Source organism: Psammomys obesus, unplaced genomic scaffold (genome assembly GCF_907164565.1).
Source record: "Psammomys obesus unplaced genomic scaffold, mPsaObe1.curated_primary_1811, whole genome shotgun sequence".
Classification (NCBI taxonomy): domain Eukaryota; kingdom Metazoa; phylum Chordata; class Mammalia; order Rodentia; family Muridae; genus Psammomys; species Psammomys obesus.
In genome coordinates this window covers 3650948-3676486 of record NW_026591918.1, presented here as the reverse complement: position 1 = coordinate 3676486, position 25539 = coordinate 3650948, and the positions used below count along the sequence as shown (strand labels likewise).

At 49.5% G+C, this 25539-nt stretch overlaps 1 protein-coding gene across 2 annotated transcripts in view; it reads right to left on the bottom strand.

The window, feature by feature from the left end:
* Anxa11 (annexin A11) overlaps nt 1–25539 on the bottom strand; it is a 45566-nt gene that overhangs the window by 3899 nt on the left and 16128 nt on the right. For both annotated transcript variants that reach the window (XM_055612385.1, XM_055612384.1), the window contains 10 exons: nt 12019–12081; nt 10579–10691; nt 8121–8507; nt 7088–7175; nt 6785–6879; nt 6182–6295; nt 4395–4485; nt 3921–4000; nt 3731–3787; nt 2116–2209 (listed from right to left, as the gene is read on the bottom strand). In XM_055612385.1, coding sequence (XP_055468360.1) covers nt 2116–2209; nt 3731–3787; nt 3921–4000; nt 4395–4485; nt 6182–6295; nt 6785–6879; nt 7088–7175; nt 8121–8507; nt 10579–10691; nt 12019–12073 — 1174 coding nt within the window. In that variant the 5' untranslated portion in view covers nt 12074–12081. The remainder of the gene's footprint in view (nt 1–2115; nt 2210–3730; nt 3788–3920; nt 4001–4394; nt 4486–6181; nt 6296–6784; nt 6880–7087; nt 7176–8120; nt 8508–10578; nt 10692–12018; nt 12082–25539) is intronic.

Genomic DNA, 25539 nt, shown 5'->3' with positions numbered 1-25539 from the left:
TTCGTGTGTGTGTGTGTGTGTGTGTGTGTGTGTGTGTGATTTAGTCACATCATATGACCCTTTGGCTTCAAGGGATTCCCCTGTCTCAATCTCTCATGTAGCTAGGACAATAGATAGATATGTGTCACTACCCAGCTTTTATTTCTGACCTATAACATTTTCAAATGGAAGTGTTAGATACCATCTCATCACAAACTGAGGAACATCTATGTAGGAAGAAACCACACCAGGACACAGCAATGAAGAGGCTCATCCGCAGAGAGAAAGAGAGGCCTCAGAAGAAGCCAATCCTGGCAAGCTTATTAGCATCCAAAATGCTTACAAAAACACATTCCCGTTGCTTGAGCCCAGCCCACAGTACCATCAAGACAACAAAACTGAGAGGAGACCCACCCATGAGAGTCCCGTCTCTTTTTCCCTCTGCCCTGGACAGCCTGACTTCTTTGCAGCTGACAGGAAGCCCTTCTCTCCACAGTAAGTCTAACGGTGCTGCCTCATGCCCTGCAGTCAGGTGACCCTTTCCAGGCAGTCTGCTTATGTTTACCCATCTTTTGTGTGTATGAGTGGGTGGGGGTTCAAGACAGGGTTTTACTGCATAGCCCTGGCTTTCCTGAACTTGCTCTGTAGGCCAGGCTGACCTCTAACTCAGAAATCCACCTGCCTCTTCCTCTAGTGCTAGGATCACAGCACTAGTGCTTGGCTCTTGTTACCCATCTTAACCTACACTTAACAGTATCCTCCTCAAAATTCCACATTCGGGCACTCGCCCCTCATTCGTTCATGCACAAAGTTCACCTTGCTCTACCTGTGAGCCACAGCCCACTCAGATACTAGCCACACTGTTCTGTTATAAACCTTTATAAACTCAGGAGCTGCGGAGTGCCTCAGAACAGGCTCTTGGTTCCGAGGAGGAGGAGGAATCTTCAAACTGCTCTTCTCTCCCTCTGGTCCTCTCTCAAGATGACCTCTCACAGCCCAAGGCCTCAGGCACTTGATCCCTCATAGCTCCCAACCTTCCTAGCCCAAGACCTCTCCTGCCTCCCCAGCTCATCAGCACACTATCTTTCTGATGTCCTCTGCTCCCAATGTCTAGTCTATCAATGGCCACTCCCTCAGCTGAGAGAATCCCTCTGTCCTCCTAAGTCCCCTCACTCTGACATACCATGTCCAGCTTACCAGCAAGCAGGCTGGACTCTGGTTCCTTCTGGCCCAGCTTCCATCCAGGCTACCACCAACTCCTCCTAGGTCACCGCATGGCTTTCTACCTGATCTGCTCAATGGTGGATCTTTCATTCTCCTTGCGTCACACCCAAGGCCCAGGTCACCTAGGGAATCTGGGCAGCATGTTGCTCTGCAAGCTGAGGGAATGAGATAACTCCACTGAGAGCCCTCCTGTGGCTTCTAGGCTCTCAGGATGAACACCCAACTCTGCAGAGCTGTCTACCACCTCTGACCTCACCTCCTGCTACTGTCACTCTATTTGCTCCAGATACATGTATCCCCTTGGCTATGCCTGGGCCATGCTGGAAGGCCAGCAGGGCTTTTGCTTGCTTTGGTGTCTTCACTGGGGGCTTTCGATCACACAGCCTTATACCAGAGAGGACTGCCCCAGCCCTCCATTCCATCACCTTCTACCCATTTGCAGCCCAACCTTTTTCTCTACACATTTGCCACCAGCTCCAGGTTGTGCTGAGTATTTGTCTAACATGAAGCTGAAGCCAAGAAAACAGACTAAGCATCTCCACCATCTGATGGACAAAAACCCACTTTTATGTATTCAATAAGCTAAACAAATGTTACCCAGCATTGCTGGAAGCAATTTTTTTTTTCTTTTCTTTTTGTTTTTAGTTGTTGTTATTGGGGGAAAAGGCACATCCCATGTGTGTGGAGGTCAAAGGACAACTGTGGCTTTGCCTGCTGGGCCAATGCTTTCCCTACTCTGATATCCTGTATTTCAGTGCTTGGCAATCTACTTCCTCATTTTTTTCCTTTGTCCTAGAAGCAGTTTGTAGATGCCACTAGGAGGCTCTTGAGGAAGTGAAGGTCTACGAAGAAAACACCAGCCGAACATTCTGCAGGCTTTCTTTTCATGTAACCGACCTAGTACTGTCTTACCTGCCACCAGGTGGGCCCGGCTCCGGGAGCACAGAATGGCGTTGAACTTGGACTCATCTGTTCCTAAGCGGTTCTCCCCAGCTGCATACAGCTCCTAGATGGAGAGGAAGACGCATGTGTCCAGCAAGCATCATCTAGGTCCCAGGCTCAGAGCACCTAGGTAACATCTAACCCTGTAAAGCCCAGAGGGGAAGGGCAGGGCTCTAGCAGTGAGAGTATGAGTTTGCCGAACCCTGGAGGCTTTGCTCGCTGCAGACCCAGACCCCACCAATCCACGTCCTCTCTACACATAGCACAGAGGATTTTTGAGTCCAGACCCAGTATCACAGAGGAGGGAATAGAAGCCCGGACTCAGGTGCTAGCTCTCAAGCAGCGTGCAACGGAATGCTAGCCAGGGCTCTAACTCATGAGCCTCAATCTCCTCATACAGAAAAATGTAACAACTAGTACTGACTTGAGGTCAAGACCTTGAAGCCCAAGGGGCCACATGGATAACTTAGCCGAAAGAAAAAGTTTAGTGGAAGAGCTAAAAGGGATGGATCCTAGCCAAGTCCTCAGGGGTAGCACTTCTCTGAGGTGGGACAGAGGAGCACAGGTCCTCAGCTGACAGACCCATGCCTCAGAAGAAGCCAACTGCCAGATTTCTATGTGCAATCTCCTAGCCACGGAAAGTCGTTTATAAGCAACACGTGTAGCCATGATGGCTCCTGCACTTAAGAACTCGTTACAGAGGTGAAGAGCAATGAGTAGGCATTGAATCCAATACCTCTGCCTCCCACAGACACCAGGTGCACGCATGGTTCAGACACGTGCGCAGGCAAAACACTCATACATATACAATACTTAACAAATATATAGATGCGGGCTTCCTCAGTCTTTCCTCCACGCCTCACTGCACACATCATCATGTTTGCTCAACAGCACAATAGCTAGGTAAAGCCTACGAGGGTTGGAGCCCCTAATATTTGCCAATCTGCTACCTTGCCCCAGACCTCCGAGAGGCCTTCCAGGCCTCAGACAGTCATGGGGAAGTTAAGGGCACTGATAACCCAGGACATTCTCAGGTTGAGATCCCTCAGGACACGGTGATGTTGAGAAGGTCAGGAAGGAAAGAGGCAGAGCAGCAGTCAGCCTTTCAGGAAAAGGGGAAGTCTGGCCATCCCACTACGCCAGTAAGACAGTCTGAACTGGAAAGCAGGCAATGCAAATTTATATAGCTAGAGTTTCAGATGCCTGTGCTTTCCTCCTTTTGCCTGCAACTCATAAGGTGACACAGGCAGACATTTAAGGATGCAGGGCTAAAGTGACAGCTCCTTTCTAGGAGCTGGATAGACAGGTACCTTTGCACACCTAACAGTATCTATGTGGTAAAGTACCAAGCCATGCCAAGTCCCACATCCCCATGATCTTCAACAGCTGTAGCTGTTGCTGTCCCTCTCACAGGTGGGAAATCCAGGTTTGGCACCCTGTTCAATGTCAAGCCCCTGAGCACCTCAGGAAGCCACAACATGCAGAACCCACCACTGTCCATCACTCTTTCCATCCCTGGGCCCCTAGTTACAAAGCTCTGGTTCAGCAAGCCCACAACTGGCACCTCGCCAGCTATCATACTCACCTGGGCATCTCTCTGGACAAGGGACATGTCCACATTTGTACTCTCATCACGGTTTCCCTGAAAGGAAGGAGGCTGTAAGGCCAAGCTGTGCTTTGAAAGACCATATCCTCTCTCCTCACTCATTTGCCAGTACTTTGATCCCCCCAGCCTCTGCCACCAATTCTCTAACAGCCTGTTGTAAGGAAGGTACCTGAGAGAGAGAGATGAGGAGCCGCTGGAAGTGTCCTGATGTGTCACTTCGAATAGCCTCCTCCAGAGTCTTTTTGAACTCTGAAAGAAAGACAACAGGGTCTATCCTATAGATATTCTACCTCTAAAGACATAATTAGCAGAGGGCATTGACATGGCAAGGATTCAAGGGTCTCAAGCTGGAGGTGGCAGGTGGCTCACCTTCCAGGCTCATAAGCTTGTGATGTCAAGGTGACTTGACCTCTGGTCAGGCTTGGCCCAAACCCCAGCCAAGATTTTCTCAGCCCCTTTCAACTATAGGCACCTGCCCTGTGTGTAAACAGCAGGTAGGGCTGGGCCTTGGGTCAAAGCCCAGGAAGTTGGGCGTAACAGGAAAGAGGGGATAAGGAGGCCAGCGACAGGAAACAGGGGACAAGGAGGCCAAGGACTAAGAGCCCTATAAGAGGGTGTGGCCAGTGCCCAGGCAGCTTCTGACCTGTTTTGTAGGCTCTGCTTATTTCCTGGATGTGTTCATTATTTCGGGAAGCGAGGATCTCAATTAGACAGGCCTCATCAGTACCAGCTCCCTATGATAGCAGACAAAGAACGTAACAGATCTCATGCTGGCGACCAGGCCCTCATTGGCACCCAGGAAGGACGGCCCGTTACAAACACCCCTACCCCGACTCATGCCTGAAGCCAGCTCCCCTCCCAGCCCCAGAAATGAGATAAAGACAGGGTAATGAGTATGCACCACATGAGGGGTCATCCACACGGAGCAGGCAACTGAAAGAGGGGAGAGTGTGCAGTGACTGTCCGATGTCACACCCTGCTGGGTCAGGCTGAGGTGCAGATCAAGGTTTCTTTCCCTCCTCCCAAGTTTGGGCAATAGATGTGTGTGTGTGTGTCCTCAAAAGCAAAAGCTTTTGAGTCATGAGTGAACTGTCTGGACATATCTTAAAAAAGAAGCCAGATGGAATGAAAGAAATGGCTGTGCCCGGGACAGCAGGAAGGTAGAAAATGGGGTCAGAGGCCTCGCTTTTATATCAGTCTGAATCTTGGCTCTGCAGCTTACTGTGTGAACTCAGGCAAGGCTCTTAACTTCTTGTGCCAAGTCTCTTGTCTATCAAGGGGATGCATGCGTACCTACCACCTAAGGGGTCCTTAGTGGACTAAGTGGACTCACTTGTGCAGAACATCTAGCCAATATGGTGTTTTTATGATCACCACTGCCCGCCTGCTATCAGCAGCTTCCTGGAACTTACAAAAGATGTGCACGCTAGCACCTTACCCCAACCCCCCTGCAGGTCCTGAAAGAACACCCAGTCTTCCACTCACGGATACCCAGGTACGTAACAGCTTCTCCGCACAGGGAACCCCTTGCCTATGATGTTCTAGCATTCCACCAACTTCTCATAAGCTGCTGGAGGCGGGTACTGACTACTCCTGGGCCCAGGCCACTGCCGTCCTGTCCCCCCTCGGCACCCTCTAGACTATGGATTTCAGCCAGTCTTCTCTCCCTTCCAGACCACGCACAAAGCTCTCAGCCTCTAGGGAAGGTAGAGTCTGTGCCAGGCGTGCCTCTGAGTGAGTGGCTCTTTTGGGGTGCTTGAGTAGGGACTCTATATTCACAGGACACACATAGCTACATGTCTGTAGGGCACAGATGGGACCTGGCCCCTGGTCAAAATCAACTAGACCTAAGAAGACAGAGATCCCACGCTAAGCTGCAGGAATTGGCCCTGTGTTGAATTCGGGTCCTCCAGAGATGGATGACTGGGATGTACATGGCCGTGGGGACAGACATCTCTGGATATAGGACAGACACAGCAGACAGGACAGTGAGGTGGGGGCTCAGGAACTGGTAAGACGTCTCTGTCTTTTTGTATCTCATTTCCAGCCCTACCTCTCCCCACCCCCAATGGGGTCTCTTCCTCTGCTGCTTGAGCTCCTCAGACATGATGCTGCTACTTGCTAAGAACAGTCCTAGTGAATGAGAACAAACTACAAAGCCTGGGGCCCGCTCTCATTGTCATCAGTGTTCTCCACAGCCCCAGCCTGGTCATTACATCAGATATATGTTGACATAGATATTCCCTGTGAGGAATGGCATGTTACTTGCCTCTTGGAAAAACTACTAGCTGGGCCGGCTGCAGCCAGGGATGCCTGGAAGTCAGGCCGGGCAGCAACTGGTAAGTGGGGAACACAGCACCCAGTCCCTTCTGCCTGCGCTGTAGCTATGCATACATGTGGAGGCAGGCTCACACAAGCACAAGAACACACCTTGATGGCTTCCTTTATCTCATAGACATCAAACAGGACCGGGGTCTTCATCAGGGCCAGGATAGTCTTCTCAAAGTTCCCCGACAGTTCTGATTTTAGGTCTTTGATCAGATCCTGGTTGGACAAACAAACAAAATCTCATTTTTAAAAATCCACAGACGAAGAGCACTGCAGACAAGGAAGATGTCGGTATCAAGACCAGCCATGGGGAGAAGCCTGAGCTACAGCACTAACATACTCAGTATTTTTGTACACTTCACCTAGGACTCAAAACCCTGGAAGCTCAAAACACAATCCCCTTAAGCTTCTTCCACCAAAGCTCTTACATCAACTAAACCTGGATAAACTGAAAGCAGAGGGGAAAGTGAGGCCAGGTAGGGGAGAACTGATCTATCTACAGGCTCATCTTGGCAGAGCCAAGGCTAGAACCTGAAGCAAGCCTAGCTAGTCTCACTGTCCATCCTGGAGATTCAGTCCTACGAGGCCCCAGTTCCAGAAAAGCAGAGTAAGTGGATCTGTGGCTGTGCTGGTTGTAGGCTCTAGAGCTTGGCTTGGGAGAGCCAGACCTCGTTGGTCTCCCCGCATTGCCCCTCTGCATCTCACCTTGCCATAGGCTGTCTTGAAGGACAGGAGAATCTGCTGCCGCTGCTTGTTGGAACGGCTCCCTAGGCAGTCAATGATGGCCTGCTCATCGGTGCCTAGAAAAGAGGATGGAGTAGGCACACTTTGGATTATGAGGATGCTCTGTTGGCCACAGACTGTCCTAGCACCTCCCCTTCATTCTCCTGGGCATGTAAGACAGTTCCTCTTCCATCTCCCTAGGGCCAGGCTTGCCTTCCCTTGCTATAGTGAACCACCTGGGGAACCAGGGACACAGGTGCAATTGAAATCAGTGTGGTCTCTTACCAAAGCCCTTCATAGCCTTCCGCAGAACTTCAGCATCTCTCAAGGGGTCAAACCCAGAAGCATCTGTGATGGTTCCTCGGTTTCTAAACTACTTAGACAAATAGCCACAGGTAAGATGATCCACCCATGCCATCCCAAGGCATAAGAACTCTTTTATCTCCTCCTATCCCCAAAATAACCCCTTCTCTAAGAGCTGAGGTACCTAAAGGAGCCTGAAGTCAAAAGCACTGGACATGAATAGCTCTAAGACTCGTGTGTGGATGGTAGTGTTTAGAAAGTAGCTACTGTTAAGAAGTAGGGTAGAGCAGGCCCTTGGAGAGGATACTGAGGCCCATGCCCCTTCCATTGTTTCCTGTCTGCTATGAGGTAGACAACTCTGGTTCACCAAGTGTTCTCCCTGTCAAGATGATCTGCCCCACCACAGGCCACAGTGACAAGGCCAGGCAGCCATCAATAGAAGCTATGAGCACAAAGCAACTTTCCTCTTTTTAAGGTGTGTCCCCTCGGGTGTTTACAAACAGGCTTGCTGTAGCCTCCTGAGTGGCTATTATGTGCTGGTTATCAGGACAGTAAGGAGATACGCTCTGAGAAGAGATAGGGAAACAGTGGGTGGCAGTGCAGAGGTGGGACAGAGAGGCAATGGACTCTCCGTCTAAAATAATCAGCCAGCACATACCACTAGGCCTGGTTTGGCCATGCAACTATGACAACGAATTCTAGACACTGCAAACATGAGCTACTCTCTAGAATGGCGCAAGACAAACCGTGCCTGGAGGAACTGCCAATCTTCCCTACCCAGAGAGGACTGTGAGAATTTTTCACGTTTGTCTAGGAGGGCATATAAGGGGCCTATTGGGCATGAAGCCATGAGACTGGAGGCTTCAGGGGAATCTCACATGAGGAACAACCATGGCGGCAGTGCTTCCAGACCTGGGGTGGGGAGCGCAATAGAAATCAGAACTCTTGTTAAAATGATGCGGTGTAGGTGGGCCAGAGACCAGCCTTTGAACTTTTTTTCTGAACCAGCACTCACCTGAGCTGGAGGCACAGCAGGGGTGACGGTACTGGATCCTGAGTATCCTGGGTAACTTGGCACTGGCTGCTGCCCAGGGGTTGGCATTGGTGATGGTCCAGGATAGGTCATTGGAGGTTGTCCAGGATAGGCCCCTGGAGGCTGTTGCCCAGGGGGTGGCATGGACTGGCCCGGCACAGGGGCCCCTGGGTATGCTGGATATGAGGACACCCCGGGAGGTGGGTTTCCCCCTGGTGGTGGATACATGCCATAAGGAGGGACAGGCTGCTGGGCAGGAGGGGGCTGCCCAAAGCTACCGGGGGGAACTGGAGGATAGCTACCCCCGGGAGCCCCAGGATACAGGTTTGGCATGTTGGCTCCTCCAAATGTCCCAGACATGTTGCCTGCCTGCCAAGTACAAAGCAGAACCTAAGACTCATAGGCTCAGAAAGATTAGCACCCTGTCTGTCTTCCCCTTATGGAGTTCTGCATATATAAGGAGCCTCCTAGCAGAACCACCCCCTCCCTTGAGTACCATGTACACCTAGCAATGGAGGCAGGCACACGATGCTAGGCTCATTAACCCTCACGCCCATGGGACAAGAAGCATAACCCTGCCACGGAGGATGCCCAGTGAGCAGAGCACCTGGGCTCTGAGATGGGCTGTGTATGCAAACCAGAACCTCTACTCCATCTGCAAGAAGCATGGAAACATGGAAGAGGCTGCTTCTTCCAACCAAGACCCACAGTAGAGCTAACCACTCAAAAGACTGAGAAGGTACAGGAGCTCCTTCTGCAGGCATGGGTGGCTCTGTAACATCAGCCTGCTAACAGTCAGCTGAGGAAAGTGAGGCTGGAGGGATTTGCACCTGCCTAGAACAAAGCCTCTTATGCCCAGTGAGAAAAGGATTCCACCATCTCCAGCACTCACTCTAACTATCTAACCCTCACTTTCTCCTCTTCAACCACCAAGGCCTTCTCACTGTCCCCAGACTCATCAGGCCCATGGGCACGTGCAAGACTGGCTGTCCCTAGACATTCACACAGCACATTTTCCACCATGTCAGATCTCTGTTCAAGGTCCCTCAATCCCCACCTTACGTTTCCCAGTCTACATTATCCCACCAGCACCTCTGACCTTTACCCTATCAGTACTTTCCAGTCTACCCCTCCATCCTGTGCTAGGGATTGAACCCATGGCCTCATACATTCTAGGCAAGCACTGTATCACTGACCATTATATCCCCATTTCCCTATCTACTTATTATGAGACAATGTCTCACTAACTTGCCCCAGGCTGGCCTTGAACAAAATGTTGTAGCCCAAACAGGCCATGAACTTGGGATGCCCCTGCTTCAGCTTTCCAAGAAGCTGAGATCATAAGCCTCTGCCACCAGGACCATGTATCTACTTTCCTATCTTCCTTATTCTCCACCCTCTGCCCTTCCTTCGATTCTTTGTTTGGTTTTGACAAGATTCTCTCTATGTTGCCCAGGGTGGGCTGGAATTTTCAGTCTTTATGAATTCACTTACCAAATGCTAAGTGTATGCCAAAGACACCTGCTACTTTTAGTATTGCCACCTGGTAACGTATGCTGTTTTCTGTCTCCTCTCCACAGATGCTAAGTGTGCCTGAGCTGAGATGTGTGTGTGTGCAGGTGCATGTGAGGCAAAGGTCACATCCTGCCTACCTTGTTTGAGACAGCATCTATCACTGGCCCTGGGATCACCATGTGGGCGAGACTGGCTAGCTGGCAAGCTTAATGGAACTTCATGTCTCCATCTCCCTAGCCCTGGGATTACAAGAACCACACCTAGCTTCTTTCATGTGGGTCCTGGGAGTTGAACTCTGGGCCTAGTGCTGGTATAATGAGCACTTTACCACCTGGGCTATTTCCCCAGCCCAGGGATTTTGTTTGCTGTACTCACACATTCCCAGTGCCTAGAACCAGGCCTGGAATAAATCTGGGTATCTACTAGTTGCAGTGTTCCCACTAAACACACTTTGTTTTCGGATTATCAGATACACTCTTCAAATAGCAAAACAACAAATAAAAACAAGTATGCCCTAACCTACTTGCTACATGGCCACCAAGAACCAACGAGATCAGCACTATGTGTGTTCACCCCCTCACCTCACCACACACCAGCCCACCTTCCCTCCAGGCTCTGTGCTTTGCTCATGAGACATTCTCAACAAACTTCCCTGCAGGCACCAGCCTTACCCAACCCCCCAGGACCACAAGAACCTGAGGGACTATCAGCTCCAAGACTCTCTTTTCCTCACAGAGATCGGGAAAGTGTGGCTCAGAGACGGGTGGTAGTAAGCAGGTGACCCTGAGAGTCTAAGTTGCTGCTCAGCACTCTGTGCTCACAGGAACAGGCCTGGTATCTTGCTGGAGCCTTGGGGTCAGCAACCTTGAGCCCTACAGCCCTGTCACCACTAGCCCAGGGGCACATTGGCAGGGTCATGACTTACCATGCCTGAGAGGTAGTCCTGGTTGAACTGCCCTGCATAGTTGGTCACGTTATCCAGCCCGATAGGGGGCATGCTGGGAGGAGGGTAGCCAGCACCTCCCCAGGGACCACCACCTGAAAGCAACACCAAGCCATCAACTTCTGTATCCCTGGTTCAGTGAAAGGGCAGAAAGAAGGGCTGCAGAGAGATCTGGTACTGTATTGCTATTGGAGCCAAGCAGAGCTCCAAGCAATGTTATAAAGACCCAGAAAGGATGGAACAAGACGGTCAGCCTCTGTGGGGATCCAGGCACGCTTCGTCCTCTCAAACTGAGCATCAAGGGATTCGAGACAGATAAACCCTTGGGCTCTGTACTAAGCATGTGACATCAGTGAGCTCCACAAATACTAAAAATTCTCAGATGGAGGCAAGCAGGGCCATGTCAGAAGAAATGGAAACCATCAAGAACAGTAGCAAGGAGTTCATTGGGAGAGCACGGCTGGCTATATATCCCTGGGGCAAGGCTCTTAACCACTCTCACTCATGTCTGCAGACCATGACAAAAGTGACCTCAGGCTGCTGGGGTAAGGGCTGAGGAGTAGACACCTGCATAGGGCCGAGCCAACAACATGGTCATCACTTGCCAGATGCATTCTCACTCAGGGCAGTCTGAGTCTGCTCTGCATCTCCTGGGCTTTGCAACACTCAGGCATGCTGTCGCAGAAGGCAGAGTTTCTGCTGGAGAGGGGACTGAGGTCACTGTACCAAGTCGGAGAAAAGGCTCAGCTCAGCTGAATGTGTTCTGTGACAGTGGCTAACACATTTGTCTGCTTCAGTTTGTTCATTTTCTGCTGGACTCCCTCAATGGTAACTATCCTCACACTGGCCCTTGTCTCCTCCTTAACCAGAAGCCCTCACATTTCCCTCACTACTATGGAAACCAAAGTTTCAGGAAACATTCTAGGGCAGGGCAGGGCAGGGCAGGGCAGGGCAGGGCAGCTGCATCCTCAGAAGGAATATAAGCTGTGCCACTGTCTCAGTTGTGTGGTCTCATGCTATCACCAAGGGATCCTGGAAGGTACAGGGAGGAGTGGGCATACAGGGAAGGACAGCGATCCTTGGTATTGGCCTCAGTGGGAGAAACCCCAACGCTGCAAAATCCAAAATTCTCCTGGAAACAGGGTGGGTGTACTAGCAGGGTGTGGAGGCACTCCTACAGTCCTTCAATGCCGGTCTCCTGGAAACAGCTAGAGAAGGGAAAGAACCCTGAAGCTATTTTGCAAGGGAGAAGAAATCTCAGAGTTTAGCAGGCCTTTGGCCACCTGTGGGCTAATAAGAGCCCCAGACAGAAGCAGCCAAATTCAGACCTCTCCAGCCCTTGTCCCCCATAGATAGGCCCTCTGGGGCATAAGAGAACCATACTCCACCTTTTGTACAAAGGGTCCACCCAGGTCCTCTTACCTGGTGCAGCTGGAGGGTAGCCACCGGGAGGTGGCGGGTAGCCTGGGTAGCTCATGGGTAGAGCTGGAACAGAAGGGAAAGTGCGATCAGACTATGTTGAACGTACTCCCACCAGGCCTGCTGGGATCTGCTTCTTGGAAACAGAACCAACTGTCAGGACCTCACAGGAATTAACTCCCCATCCCCCAGTGCAACCCAGTCCATGCCTCCCTGCCCGGCCTCCAGGTAGGTCAGGCCCACCCCAAGGCTACAGGAGGGTGGAATACCACAAGTCCGCTGCCATTTCCTTGACAGCTGTTCCCCCAGGCCTGATTTCTGTCCCCACCAAGGGTACAAAGTGTCTGGGGTCTGGCCCACTCCCTGACATCATATTCTACACGGAGCACTGGCCAAGACTCAGTGACTACTTGTCTCATCTTGTCTTTATCACTATCCTTTCCACAACAGGGGAGGACCCTGTTTCCCTGCATCCTAACTACAATCCTCAAGGTCACCCCAACAACACTCCAATCTCCCTTGGGTCACACCCAAGCCACAAGCACAGACTGGCTGCACAGTCTTTAAATGGTTGATCTATGTCTCCCCTGGGCAGTCCACTCTCTAACACAAAATAACATGGTTATTATGGGAGTCACCAATTTGAGAAACAAGGGATGCCCTCAGAAGGGCCTGTCTACTACAGAGCATCACATCAGGACAGGTAACAAAGCCCCCCAAAAAGTAAAAGTTACATGGAGGTGAAGCAGAAAGAGAAAGAGCCTAGGGAAGCAGATGAAAATAGCTGCTCTCACAGACCTCTTCAGCAATGTCTCGTTAGCAACTAAAACGCCCAAGAGGAACAAAGATCAGCCACTGTGCTGCTGCTGCTGCTGCTGCTGCTGCTGCTGCTGCTGCTGCTGCTGCAACAGGCACAAAGCCAGACCAAGGCCATGAGCGGGAATGCCTGGCATCAGCCGTCATGCCCACAGGTTCTAAGACAGCCACTCTGTTTCATACGTGGGCATTATTTATGCCAAGGGGCTGCTAAAACATCTAGGTGTAAAAATAATTGCACGGGCTTTCTATGTGCCTGTTCTAGCTACCAAATAATGAGCCGGAGACCTGTTATCCTTATTGAAGCCTTAAGCACTACAGCTGGGTATGTCCTCAGCTATTGTAACCTGACTGTGCTGGGCCTACTTCCCAGCCAATGTCCCATCAGTACAGCCTGGCTGCTCCTGTTCCAAGCCTGTCCTCACAGCAACTCCAGGCGACTTTCCCTCTCTGCTGTACCTGGGAGCCTCCTCCTAGGATTCCAAGTCCTGCCTTAACTCCCCTCCCAGCTATAGGCTGGTCAGCTCTTTATTAACCAATCAGAGATGATAAAGAACAGTTTTATACAACACTGAGACAGGAGATTCTTCAACAGTAATGACAATACCAGAATCTGTTAGCATTTATCTCAGCAATTAACAATCAAATATACAGAGACACACCTTAATACAATACGAATAAAGGTCACCTCTACATCAAGGGCTCCACCATCCATTTCTATCTGAATGAGTTCCCGGTACTGAATCTGGGATCCCCACTTTAATAACTGCTGTCTAGAAACTATCCATTTAAATAAAATCGTCTAGTTGCCCGTTGTGTCTACCTTGAAGAACTGAAAATGTTGTCCTAAGGAAGCTGCAGGATTTCCTTAAGGGATCACTGGTCCCCACAAAGTAGACCTGATTCCAGCCCACTTGTTTTGGACTCTGGGTCCAGAGAGGACAGTAGGCAATACAAGAGGAAACGAGGAGGGAGCTGGATCTGCTAGTTCACGGGCCCTAGACCTTTACACAGCTGTCTTTTCTTGCACGTGTGGCTCCTACCATGTATATCGGGCCACTCACAATTGCCTGTAACTCCAGCTTCAGGGATCTTAATGCCTTTCACCCTCCATGGACATGCTTTTTTATTTTTAGAGAAATAAGGCAAAAACATACAAACTAAAAGGTCTGTGCTCCATGCACAGACCTCGCTTGGCCCTGTACACAAGGCACTGGGTAACACTAGGTACCTCTGGAAGGAAAACAGGCTGGAGGTGAAGCTTGCTTTCCATGTAGGCACCACACATTCATGACTGCCTAATAAAAGTAACTTTAAGAAAAGGTCCAATTCACACAGGCATTTCTAACCACACACACGGAGCTACCCCACACACGAAATCCATCCCACAGGACCTTGGTGGCTCTTCCAAAATAAAAATAACACAACACAGGGCTCTTTCAGCTCAGAGCACCAGGACTCAGAAGGATAGCCCTCCCTCCTGAGAGAACTGTGGGGAAGTTTCCTGGCAAGAGTGGCATCCACCTTCTGGAAAGAGGCCTGTCCAAAGGCCTACATTGGCTAATTCCACTGCAAACTCAATCCTGCTGTGTCCCACAAGACACCGCTACCAGTCTCTCCCTCTCACAAGATTCATTTTCACACTGTTTTCCACCTGGGACTGTTTGAGACTGTTCTCCCTTCACTTTCCCTCTGAAGCACAGGCTAGCCCAGAGATCACAGGGCAGGATAGGATAGTCACTCCCCTCCTCTCTGCAGATGGAGCTTCCTACACCACTGCATGGGAACATGTCAGTTTTCTGGGTGGTGGGGCCATTACAGGGACTCCTGTGAAATTTCTCTTGTAGGTCTGCCCATGTCCCATCTCCTCAGTCTATGGCTATGGCGACTCACTACACCCATCTCAGCGCTCTCTCCTGTTCTACAACCACTGATTTGGTATACACAGCATCGTATTCTTCCAAGTAACGGAACACAAATGCATCAACGGCAGACACCTGCATGGTCACACTGAATTTCCTGCTGATGGACCTCATGAGAGGGTCCTCCTGCAGAGGACAGACATCTGGCTCTGCTTCTGTCAACACAGGCTTTCAATCAGCTCTCCCTCCCCCAACTCTGCCACCTCTGGGCCCATATCCTAACCACCTCAAATGCGAGCTATCACACTGTAACAGTTTGAATCTGTAGTGTCACCTTCAGGCTCCTAATTTGAACACCAGTTCTCAATGTGGTGCGTTATTTTGAAAGGCTTCAGAGACTCAGAAATGGGGCTAGCTGAAGTAAGTAGGTCTATAGGGGTAGCCCTTAGAAGGTTCCTGTCCTGCTTTCTCCACTTCCTAGTCCACAGTGAGGTGAGAAGCCTCTCTACTCCATGCCTTCTCCACCAGGACAGCCTAAAGATTCTCTCTCTCAAACTTTCTGTCAGATATTGTATGCACTGGGGCCCAGAATTAAGACATACATGCAATACCCTGTAGCTACTCCCAAACCAGACCTTCAGGCTCTACCTAGCTCCCGAGAGAGCTGGACAAGAACATCTAGGAACCTCACTGCCCTTCTCAGTTCTCAATCACCATGACAAATGGGAACACAGTAAGCTACTCCCCTAATGGGTCTGGCCAGCAGACATGCTTGCTCCCTTCCACCTGACCAAAGCCTTTCTTCTACCTTATCTTTCAACAGAGAAGAAAGGTACATGGCTGAGGGAAATCACATGCCCAAAACACAGCTAATGTGATTCGGACAGCCAGGCAGATCCTGTCCCATATGCCTGCTGCTGACGATGGCACTCAAACATGGCACCTCATGGGAGGGTCCTCCTGCATAGGACAGAGACATCTGGCTCGAATTCTGGTAACTCTGCCACAAGAGAGCTTCCAGCACCTGGTTCTGACTCTCAGGGAAACTACAGCACAAATGTCGCCCTTTCTTCCTCACTGGGACTATGTAGAAGCAGCTGTGCACATTCAAATAGCTGTGGCCCTCTCCAGCTTAAACATGTGTCTTAATTATGGTTTCCACTGCCGTGATGAAACAGCATGACCGAAAGCAACTTGAGGAGGAAAGGATTTATTTCAGCTTACAATTCCACATCAGTGGTCATGATCAAAGAGGACAGAACAGGATCTCAGGCAGAACAGGAACCTGGAGGCAGGAGCTCACACAGAGACCATGGAGGGGTGCTGCCTACTGGCTTGCTGTCCCTGGCCTGCTTTCTTACAGAACCTGGGGCCACCAGTCCAGGGATAGCACCACCCGCAATGGGCTGGGTCTTCCCCCATAAATCACTAATTAAGAACATGTCACACAGGCTTGCCTACAGCCCAGTCTTATGGAAGCATCTTTGCAATTGAGGCTCCCTCCTCTCTGATAACTCTAGCTTGTAATAAAACTGGCCAAAACAACTGATTCTATAAAAGTCCCCTGTGGAACATGTTAAACCCCAGACTGCTGGGCCTGCTGAGTGAAGAACTGCTCCTCCACACGTGAGCACCCCATGGAGACCTTGCACCCTAGAATCCCAGCATCTCTTAGAACCAAGCCTCAAGGTACCCAATCAATACAGAAGCCACCTGTGGGACTTCCTTGGGACTGTGAAAGGGCTTGTTTCCTAAAGCCATGAATATCCACACCAAGGGTCCCTACCACATAGGCAGAAATCTAGAGAAAGAACAAGAGGGAAAAACTTCCAGAATGGAATTCTTCTCCCCAGACTCAGCCATCCTCCCACCACAAAGAAAGCCTTGTGCTTCCCACCCTAACAGAAAGAGGTGGAGACAGGGCTCCAGCATGCAGCAAAGCCAGTTTATTCACAGCCTCCAGTGTCCCAACACAGAAGAGGAGTAAGTGCTAGTGGTGTTAGGCCGAAGTACAGCTCTAAAAGTAATCTCTCAGAGAGACAGTCCCTCATGCAGAGCAGAGACCAAACCTGACCATGCCGAAAGGCAGAGGTCTGCAGGCCTCTTCCTTCAGGTCCAGGGCCTGAAGCCCCTTGGCACTCAGAAGCAGACAAACCAGGATGTATGTTTTCATGGAAGGGATTCGCCACTCTACTTTCCCAGGCTGTTGGCTACAGAGTCACTCGCTCTCACCCAACACATAAGTATACAGTTCAAACCCACAGCTCTGATAATCCTTGCTGACATAATAACAAGAGCCTGTTTTAAATAAAAATAAGTAAGTAAGAAAGAAAGAACTAAAGAATGGCTGAATGCATTCCTAAATGATACATCTGATAAAGGGACTTACAAAAATACAGGGAGAAAAACTGAGAAGGCAGCTTACCAAAGGGTATGCAGAGATGACAGTACACGGAAAGGCACCCAACATGCCATTATGAATGGAAACAAAAGACTGCACAGCTTTAGAATGGCCATGCTCAGAACTGTGGCTTTCCAAACACTGGGGTATGGACAACGGCTGTGGGCAATGCTAAATGGTACAACAACTTTAAGGAGATTTTTAGCACTTTCTTACAAAACTGAACATATTTTATGAAAACAGCAACCAGTGTGACTGGCCCAGGTGAGATAAAAACTTACAGGTTGATTATGTTAGCCAGCCTTTAGTCACTGTAACGAAATACCCAAGATAAGCCACTTAGAAGGAAGAACGGTACATTTTAACACACAGTTTCAGAAGATTCAGTGAGAGACAGGCAGGGAGGGAGAAAAGGAAGAAAGATTGGAATCCCAACACAACTCTAAAGGCACCTCCCCCCAACACAGACCCCACGTTCGGAAACGTGCGCCTGTGCGCCTGTGAAGGTTACACGCGGGTTCACAAATCACACCACGAGATCGGTTCCACGTGGGAGGGTTATTAGGGGAAGAGGGAAGGGGGTCGCAGAGAGACGAGGCGGAAGAGAGAGAGGGGGGAGAGAGAGAGGGAGGGAGAGAAAGCAAGAGAGAAAGAGGAAGAGAGGGAGAAAGGGAGGGGGAGAGAGAGAGCTCCAGGAGTTCTCTTACAGAGTGACCCAGGGCATGCGCAGGTAGTTCCAGGTGGTCAACAGGTGGTCTGGGTGTCTGCACAAATGCCTGATAACCGGTTTGTCAGGTCCCTTGGGACTGGCCATAGAGGTGCCTGCTTACTGATCCCAACACCCCACCCACTTCCTACAAACAAGCCTGTAGGGGATTATCTCAGATCCAAATGAAGCAGAGTTACTCATGACGGACCACCTTATCAGGAAACAAAATGCCCTTCAGAAGATGAGTGGATAAACAGCCAGAAAACAGTATTAGTTGACATCACGCCAGAAAGCCTGCTGCACGTGCAGTGTAGCTCAGCTCATAGAGTACTTGCTTCTGCTGAGGGGTCCAGGGCCTGGGCTTGATCCCCAGCCAGCTCTGTACAAACTGGTAAGTGCTAGTGTGAGCTGGCAATCCCACCACTTGGAAGAAGTAGGGGTGTTGTGGGAGAAGGGTCATGAGTTTAAGGCTAGCCTAGGCTAAACAGGAAGAAGCTGGCTCAAATAAACCAAAATTATATAAACTTTATTAAAAAAAATAAAGGAATAGGACTAAGCTGTAGAAAGTCAAAGCAAACAGAAAGGCAGAGGGCCACTATCCCCTTCCCGAAAGGCACTACTAAACATTCTAACTATAATTTAAAAATACACAACACCAGTATGCATATATTTACAAAGTATTTGCATATATACAAATGAGCGTACATGCATATATATGTGGTACACCTGTTCGAAAACCGGTACATTTTTCTTTCATATTCTCTTTCTCTCTCTTTCACACACACACACACACACACACACACACACACACACACACACAGTCTTTCACTGGCCTCAAACTTTTTCTCTTTCTTTCCTTTTTAATATTATATATCTATATACTTATAAACATATACATAATTTATAATAATTTCATAATTGTAATAATTTATAATTGTTACATATTTGAACCTATCTGTCCCAGGTCATTAGGTAGGAAGCAATGACTTAGAGACTTGTCCAGCTTCCACTGTCCTTGGCTTTGTCACCAGGGCACATCAGATTAGCAAGGAGCCAGGATGTGGTAGAACAGGATCTGGGTAGGAGAGAGCAAAGCTGTCTTCTTTTCCAAACAGGATTGAGCTCCCAACCTGGTAACCATGGGCGTAGCTTGTTTGATTGTCCCAAAAGGTTTTGCCATTGGTGACTTGCTTTAATACCCTCCTTCTAGCTGGGCACAGTGGCACATGGCTATAATCCCAACACTCAGGAAGGCAAAAGCAGGAGGATCTCTGTGAGTTCCAGAGTGGCCTGGTCTACACAAGTCCATGACAGACAAGGCTACACAAAGAAACCCTGTTCTCGGGGGGGGGGGGGGGGGGGGGGCTTCTTCCAAGGATAGGAGAGACGGTACAGGAAAGAGGTTTTGTTTTTTTGTTTTTTGTTTTTTAAGATTTATTTCTTTATTTTACATGAATGCTCTATTTGCATGTACAGCTGCACCCAGGAAGAGGGCACTAGATCTTATTATAGATGGTTGTGAGCCACCATGTAGTTGCTGGGAATTGAACTCAGGACCTCTGGAAGAGCAGACAGTGCTCTTAACCTCTGAGCCATGTCTCCAGCCCGGGAAGAGGTTTTGAACTGGAGGTTCCTGAAACTTTTAGTGCCTCAGCCCACAGAACTTCCTTCCCTCTACAGAATCCAGCTTTTAGATGAAGGCTATTTCAAGGCTGTTGCTGTGAGGGAAGAGAGAAGCCAGAATCTGCCAATCCCTACCATACATGCACTCAAAGGCGGCAGAGCTGGCCTGCACACTATGTAAGCAATGTGTTCTGACTGACAGGATAAAGGCACTGACGAGCGATGACTGACATGGAGAACATACATAAGCAGACTAGGGCGGCACATCTTTAACCCTTGGCTTCAGCAAAGCGTTGCTTCAAGGCCAATCTTGATTCATCTAGACCGGCAGTTCTCAATCCGAGGGTCACACCCCCTTTGGGTCAATACGTAGCAATGAAAATACACCTGCATATCAGATCCTCACATTATGATTCATAACCGTAGCAAAATTAGTTATCAAGTCACAACAAAAATGATTTCATGGGGGGGGGGTCAGCACAACACTAGGACGGCTGAGAACCTCTGACCTGACCATACCCCCTGGCCTGTTCAAGAAAACTCAGGTACTGCAAACTATTTCCTGTGTAATTTTTCATGCCTCTAATTACTATCAACTTTAAATGTATGTATTTTCTCTCCTACCCCCTTCTTTTTCTCTAATTACACATTAACCCTGAGCTTCTGTGCCAACACACAGGACTCCAGTGGGACACTTGAAAGAAGGTACCTTCCAGGCAAGGGGACCAGAGATCCAACCTACCCAGGGCTTTCCAGCCTCAGGACCAGGGAGGGAGTCCTGAGCAAGACTCAATGCTCCCCGGCATCTGTGCCGAGTATCCTCCAGGGAACTGGTCTAACGTAAAGGCCAGCAACCTTGTCCCCACTAGCGACCAGAATCAGACATAACACATTCCAGTAGACACAATTTAGTGGGCAAAGAAAAGAAAGAAGGCTTGCGGCCTGGCCTCCACCCTGCTGGTAGTAGCTGATCGAGGCTGGCCATGTCATTTTCTCTTTTAAACCTCACCCCTCACTTGGTCTGACAATCATTTACACAGCAGCTCTCAACCTGTGGGTCATGACCATCAGAAAACACATATTTCTGATGGTCTTAGGAACCCTCAACCATAAATTTATTTCGATTGCTACTTCATAACTGTAATTTTGCTACTAAGCGGTATCTCAACCCACAGGCTGAGACAGTTGAGTTTCCCTGCACACAGTAGGCAAGGGTCAGCACCACAGACACTGAAGACCTGCAGAGCAATCAGGCCCCAACTATTCATTTTCGCATACACTGTGTGTATGAGCAGCTCACCCAAGGCATAGGCATGACCATCAACTCTGGTGACAGCCACAGGGAGCCAAGCCTTCTCCGCAGGCACCAGCCTATCCAATTTCACTGCTGTCTATTTCTCTTAGGTGTATCTATCACCCCCTGCCCCCAACGGTCCTGGCCGGGCCTACCCTGGACCCTGACGCAGCTGGGGTGGCCAGGCTGAAGCGACGTACAAACAGTTCAGTGCAGCTGCGCTGTGGCCCCTGACGCCAACAGTACCCTACATACTGTCAAGTTAGCCAAAAAGACCAGACAGGAGTCTAAGAGCTTAGAAAATGGTACACATGGTTCTGTTCTAACTAATGCCTCCCAATTTACGAAAGCTCAGAAAAGTCCCATCACAAAAAAACCCTGTTTAACTCTGTCCTCAAACTGCCTCATCTTATTAGTCCATGCTAATTGTCACCATTTATCAAACACTTAAGATTCGTCAGGCACAGCTTTAAGGGATCTGCGTGGAATTAACTTTACCACAATGCTAACACAATCCTAAAACAAACAGTATGAGACCTGGGGAAGGTTCAGCTGGTGAATGGTGGAGGCAGGACTCAAACCCTGGCCGTCTTTGAATCTTAGGACTTTCACCACTATACCATACTTCTGCACAGAGCCTACTAGCCTGGGAATAGTATCTCAGAGGCTGAGCTTTACAAACGCAAGTGTGAGGGAACAGCATGGGGAGTAAGGGATCTGTACACGTTTTATAGCCAATGATCACTAAGCAAGCCCCTTCTTCCTTTTGTTTTTTTGGGTTATTGTTTTGTTTTTCTTCGAGACAGGGTTTTTTGTGTAGCTCTAGCTGTCCTGGAACTTGCTTTGTAGACCAGGCTGGCCTCGAACTCACAGAGATCCTCTGCCTCTGCCTCCTGAGTGCTGAAACTAAAGGCATATGACACCATATATCCAGCTAAGCCCCGTGTTCTTAAAGGCAATGTAGGACAGTAGAAAGAACAGGAACTTTGAAGACAGACTGCTCAAGGTCAAATCCACGCTGGATTCCTACTAGCTGGCACCTTGGGCAGGTTATTTAACCTTTCTTTGCCTCAGTTCCTCACCTCTATTAAATGGGAATAGTAACAGTCTCACACCAAGTTTGTTCTCATTATGTCATTTTAACTTCCATTGAGTTGCCCCAATATAAAACAGCAAACTGGGTTAGGGATATCTCAGAGGACCCAGGGCATTTGGTAAAGAATGAGAAGTTGGGGGAAGGGAGGGGAGTGAGTTGAAGAGTGACACCAGATGTCAAATAGGCAAGGCTGAGGTTGGGATGGTCTGAAAGACAGAATAGCAAGGGCAGTGCTGTCACGTGGCTCCAGAAAGGCTCCCAAAGGCTCGTGTCAGAAGCTGAGCCCCCAGCCCCTGTGGCACTACCGTAGGCAGTGGAACCTTTGGGGGTGCGTGTCTGCTGGTAGGTGTTAAATCAACAGGCATGTCCTTGAAGGAGACATTGTAATCTGAGCCTTTCCTCTTTGCATCTCGGCTGCCCTGGGCTGAGCATGTTGCAACCCCACACAGTAAACTGTGATGTGCAACCTCACAAGAGGCACAAGGCAAGCAGGAGCCTCTAAAGCCATCCTTCCTTCTTTTTAGCGATTGCCTCAGGCAGTGGCAGACTGCACCTGTCTCCCAGGTGAGCCCCATTACAATCCCGAGCCCCAGTGAGATGGGATTAGAAAGCAGGTTAGAAAGCAGGGTACTGCAGGGCCAAGTCACAATAGTAGAGCTCTCACGAACTGGATTAAGGCCAGAGAGACTACTGTGTGTAAGGACACAGTGAGACGGGGCCAGCTACAAACGCGAAATGGTCCCTCTGCAGACAGTGACACTTGATCCCAGCTTTCCAGCTTCTAGAACTGTGAGTAACACACTTCTGCTGTTTAAGTCTCTCGTTCATGGTATTCCATTACAGCAGCCCAAAAGGACCAGACTTAGAGAAACATATATACAGGCCTGGAAGAATGGCTCAAGTGGTTAACAGCACCAGGACCAGAATTCTGATCCAGCAGCACGGCTCACAACTAACTGGAACCCCAGCTCCAGCAGGTGGACCCAGCACCTGCTTCCGGCCTTACACAAACACGTAGCCTTCTGGACTCCAGGGGTACTTGACACACATGTGTACACAAACACCGTTCTGGCCTTACACACACACACACACACACACCCTTCTAGCCTTACACACACACATGCACACAGAGAGAAACATACATATTACCCTATACCCGAAATTGAGTTATGTTTGTGAGTGCAGTTCAGGTCAGGGGAGATGCAGTTCTGTGCTTTTGTATGACAATTTCCCACCATCAGTTACACCACAGGTCTGAAACAGTGTCTATTATGGCTGTCTACGGAACAAAGTCAAAGGGACCAACAAGCCAGTCATGTGCTCAGCATTGTGGACCAAAGGCAATATTTGAGCTCTCCAAGGTGGCTGGTCTCTCCAGCCCCAGCAAGACACAATTAGGTTTCTCCCAAATCCCCTTAGGCTTGAGATGCTCTACACACCAAGTCTTACTGTGCTCCGTTACTGCCTCTGTGCCATACCATCCTTCCAACAGCTCAGACGGAGGGGGCCATGGGGAACTCTGTTTGACCCCTCTTTCCAGTGGAAGCCAAGCTGAGCAGGCTAAGAACAACTCATTTAGGGTTAGTCTCTCAAGTGGCCAGAGAAGACAGGCTTCGGCATATAGACAAGGAATAAAGGATCAAAACTCTTGACCTCATCAAACTTCTGTGTGCACCTATTTACCAGGAGCTCACCCATATGGTGGTGGAAGGTCTGACCGGACATCAGGGTCACAGGGCGTTAGGGTACCGCATTGGTCAATCAAAGGAGTGGAGGAAAGAGCATTCCAAAGCTTGAGACAAGACCATTATCCTTCAAAAATTATCCTTCATACAGTCCTCAGCCCCAGTGCCCGGAACCTGAAAATGTTGCCTCCTATAGCAAAAGAGCTAGTCCACTGTGACTGATATCACCAGCTGGATGAGCATGGTACAATTCTGGACTGCCCAGAAGAGATCAATCCAACTGCAGGTACTCTTGAAAGTGGAGGCTCTTTCCCCTCTATAGAGGGGTAAAAACACCAGTGAAGACAACACCGAGCAAACAATGGCTCTACCTGTACAGGAACGGGCCACACAGAATGGCTGACCTGTGACAATCTTGACTGTCCCTCCGTGAGAGTTATAAGACTAGACTGTGAAACCAAACTGCTAGATGATGAACTATAAGGTAAAAAGCCAGCCACTGTAGAGAGCAAAACAACTAAAAACAGAACGATCATAAGACCCAGCAAACAAAAGCAAGACCTTGCACAGGTGTTTGAGGAACCTCTCTCACCTAGCAGCATTACCCACAAGTCCAAGTCCAAAAGTGGGGGCAACTCAAGTGTCAGAGATAAACACAAAGAAAACAGAGGACATCCTGACACATGCTATGCCATGGACGAACTTAAACCTAGTAAGCTATGTGAAATAAGCCAGGCACAGAAAGATAAACACTGCCTGATTCCACTCAAAGACAGAAGGACGTTGCTGCTGCAGGAGCTGGGGCAAGAGAGCAATGGGGGGAGGGAGGGATCTGTTAAATGGGAAGTTAGCTTGGGACAATGAGAAAGTTCTTGAAGTGGATGATGGTGAATATTAATGCCACTGAACTACAAACCTACAATCAGCAAAACTAGTAAATTTCACACAGCAGCCACCTCTCCACTCCTCCAGCCCTTTCTTGTCCGAGGTCTACAACCAGGCCACACAGCCTGGCCAGTCTCTTTGACAAGAGAAGCATCAAACCCCTTAGACCACAAGAAGGGTAAAAAGCCACTGCTCCGTCCTGCCTGGAGGAGGAGCTCACATGAGGCTTGCTCACTTGTATTATAGATCAACAGTCACCATGGTCGCCGTGAGTCACCACAATAAGAGCTGGGCTCCTTGTGGCCAGGCAACACACCCAGGCAGCAATGCAAATGCTTTGGGAAGGGAAGAACTAGGCACCTGTTTTATGCATGCAGAAACAGAGCATGCTGCCCAGCTGGTAAGCCAAGGGCGGCCCTGCGAGGTGAGTCGGTTTACTCCTGCTCACTGTGCCTCTTCTTTCTGATTACATATGGAGAAACTGACAGCCAGGGAGGGGAAGTGGCATGCCACCATGACACAGCAGTGGACCAAGACCGGAACCTCCTGCCTCTGTGCCAAGTGCTATGATGCAAAGGAAGAGGCGCCAGCACAGGTTGTGGCTCACGAGGGACCCACTTCACCGGGATGCTCCCTTCCATCAAAGGCTCGGAAGAAGGAAGAAGTCTTCTTAGCTGGCCTCAATGTCTGAAGCAAGGGCGATGAGCTACAGATGCCGAGTGCTAAAAAGTGCTTTTATACAAGGTAAAGAGGTGGCATAAAGCCCTGCCGGAGACCTGCCCAAGGACTCACTGTCTGTGTGCACAGACAACAAAGGATCACAGCACAACAGACCAAGATCGCCAATAAGAGCAGGAGAGACTGAAACAAGGGAAGGATGGAGGGCAAAGAGCAGCTGATAACAAGTAAAGGGAGGGGTGCAATTAATACGCTCAGAGACATAGCGGAAATCTACCCAGAAAGCAAAACAGTAAGAAAATACTGTACACACGAAACAATTACAAAGCAGTGAAGTGTCTTGGAAACTGAAAATAGAAGAGATCCCCTAAAACTGCAGTCATAGATGGTTGTGAGCTGTCATGTGTGTCCAAGAAGCAAACCCAAGTCCTCTGTGAAAGCAATACTGACCTTTACCTCAGAGCCACCTCTCCAG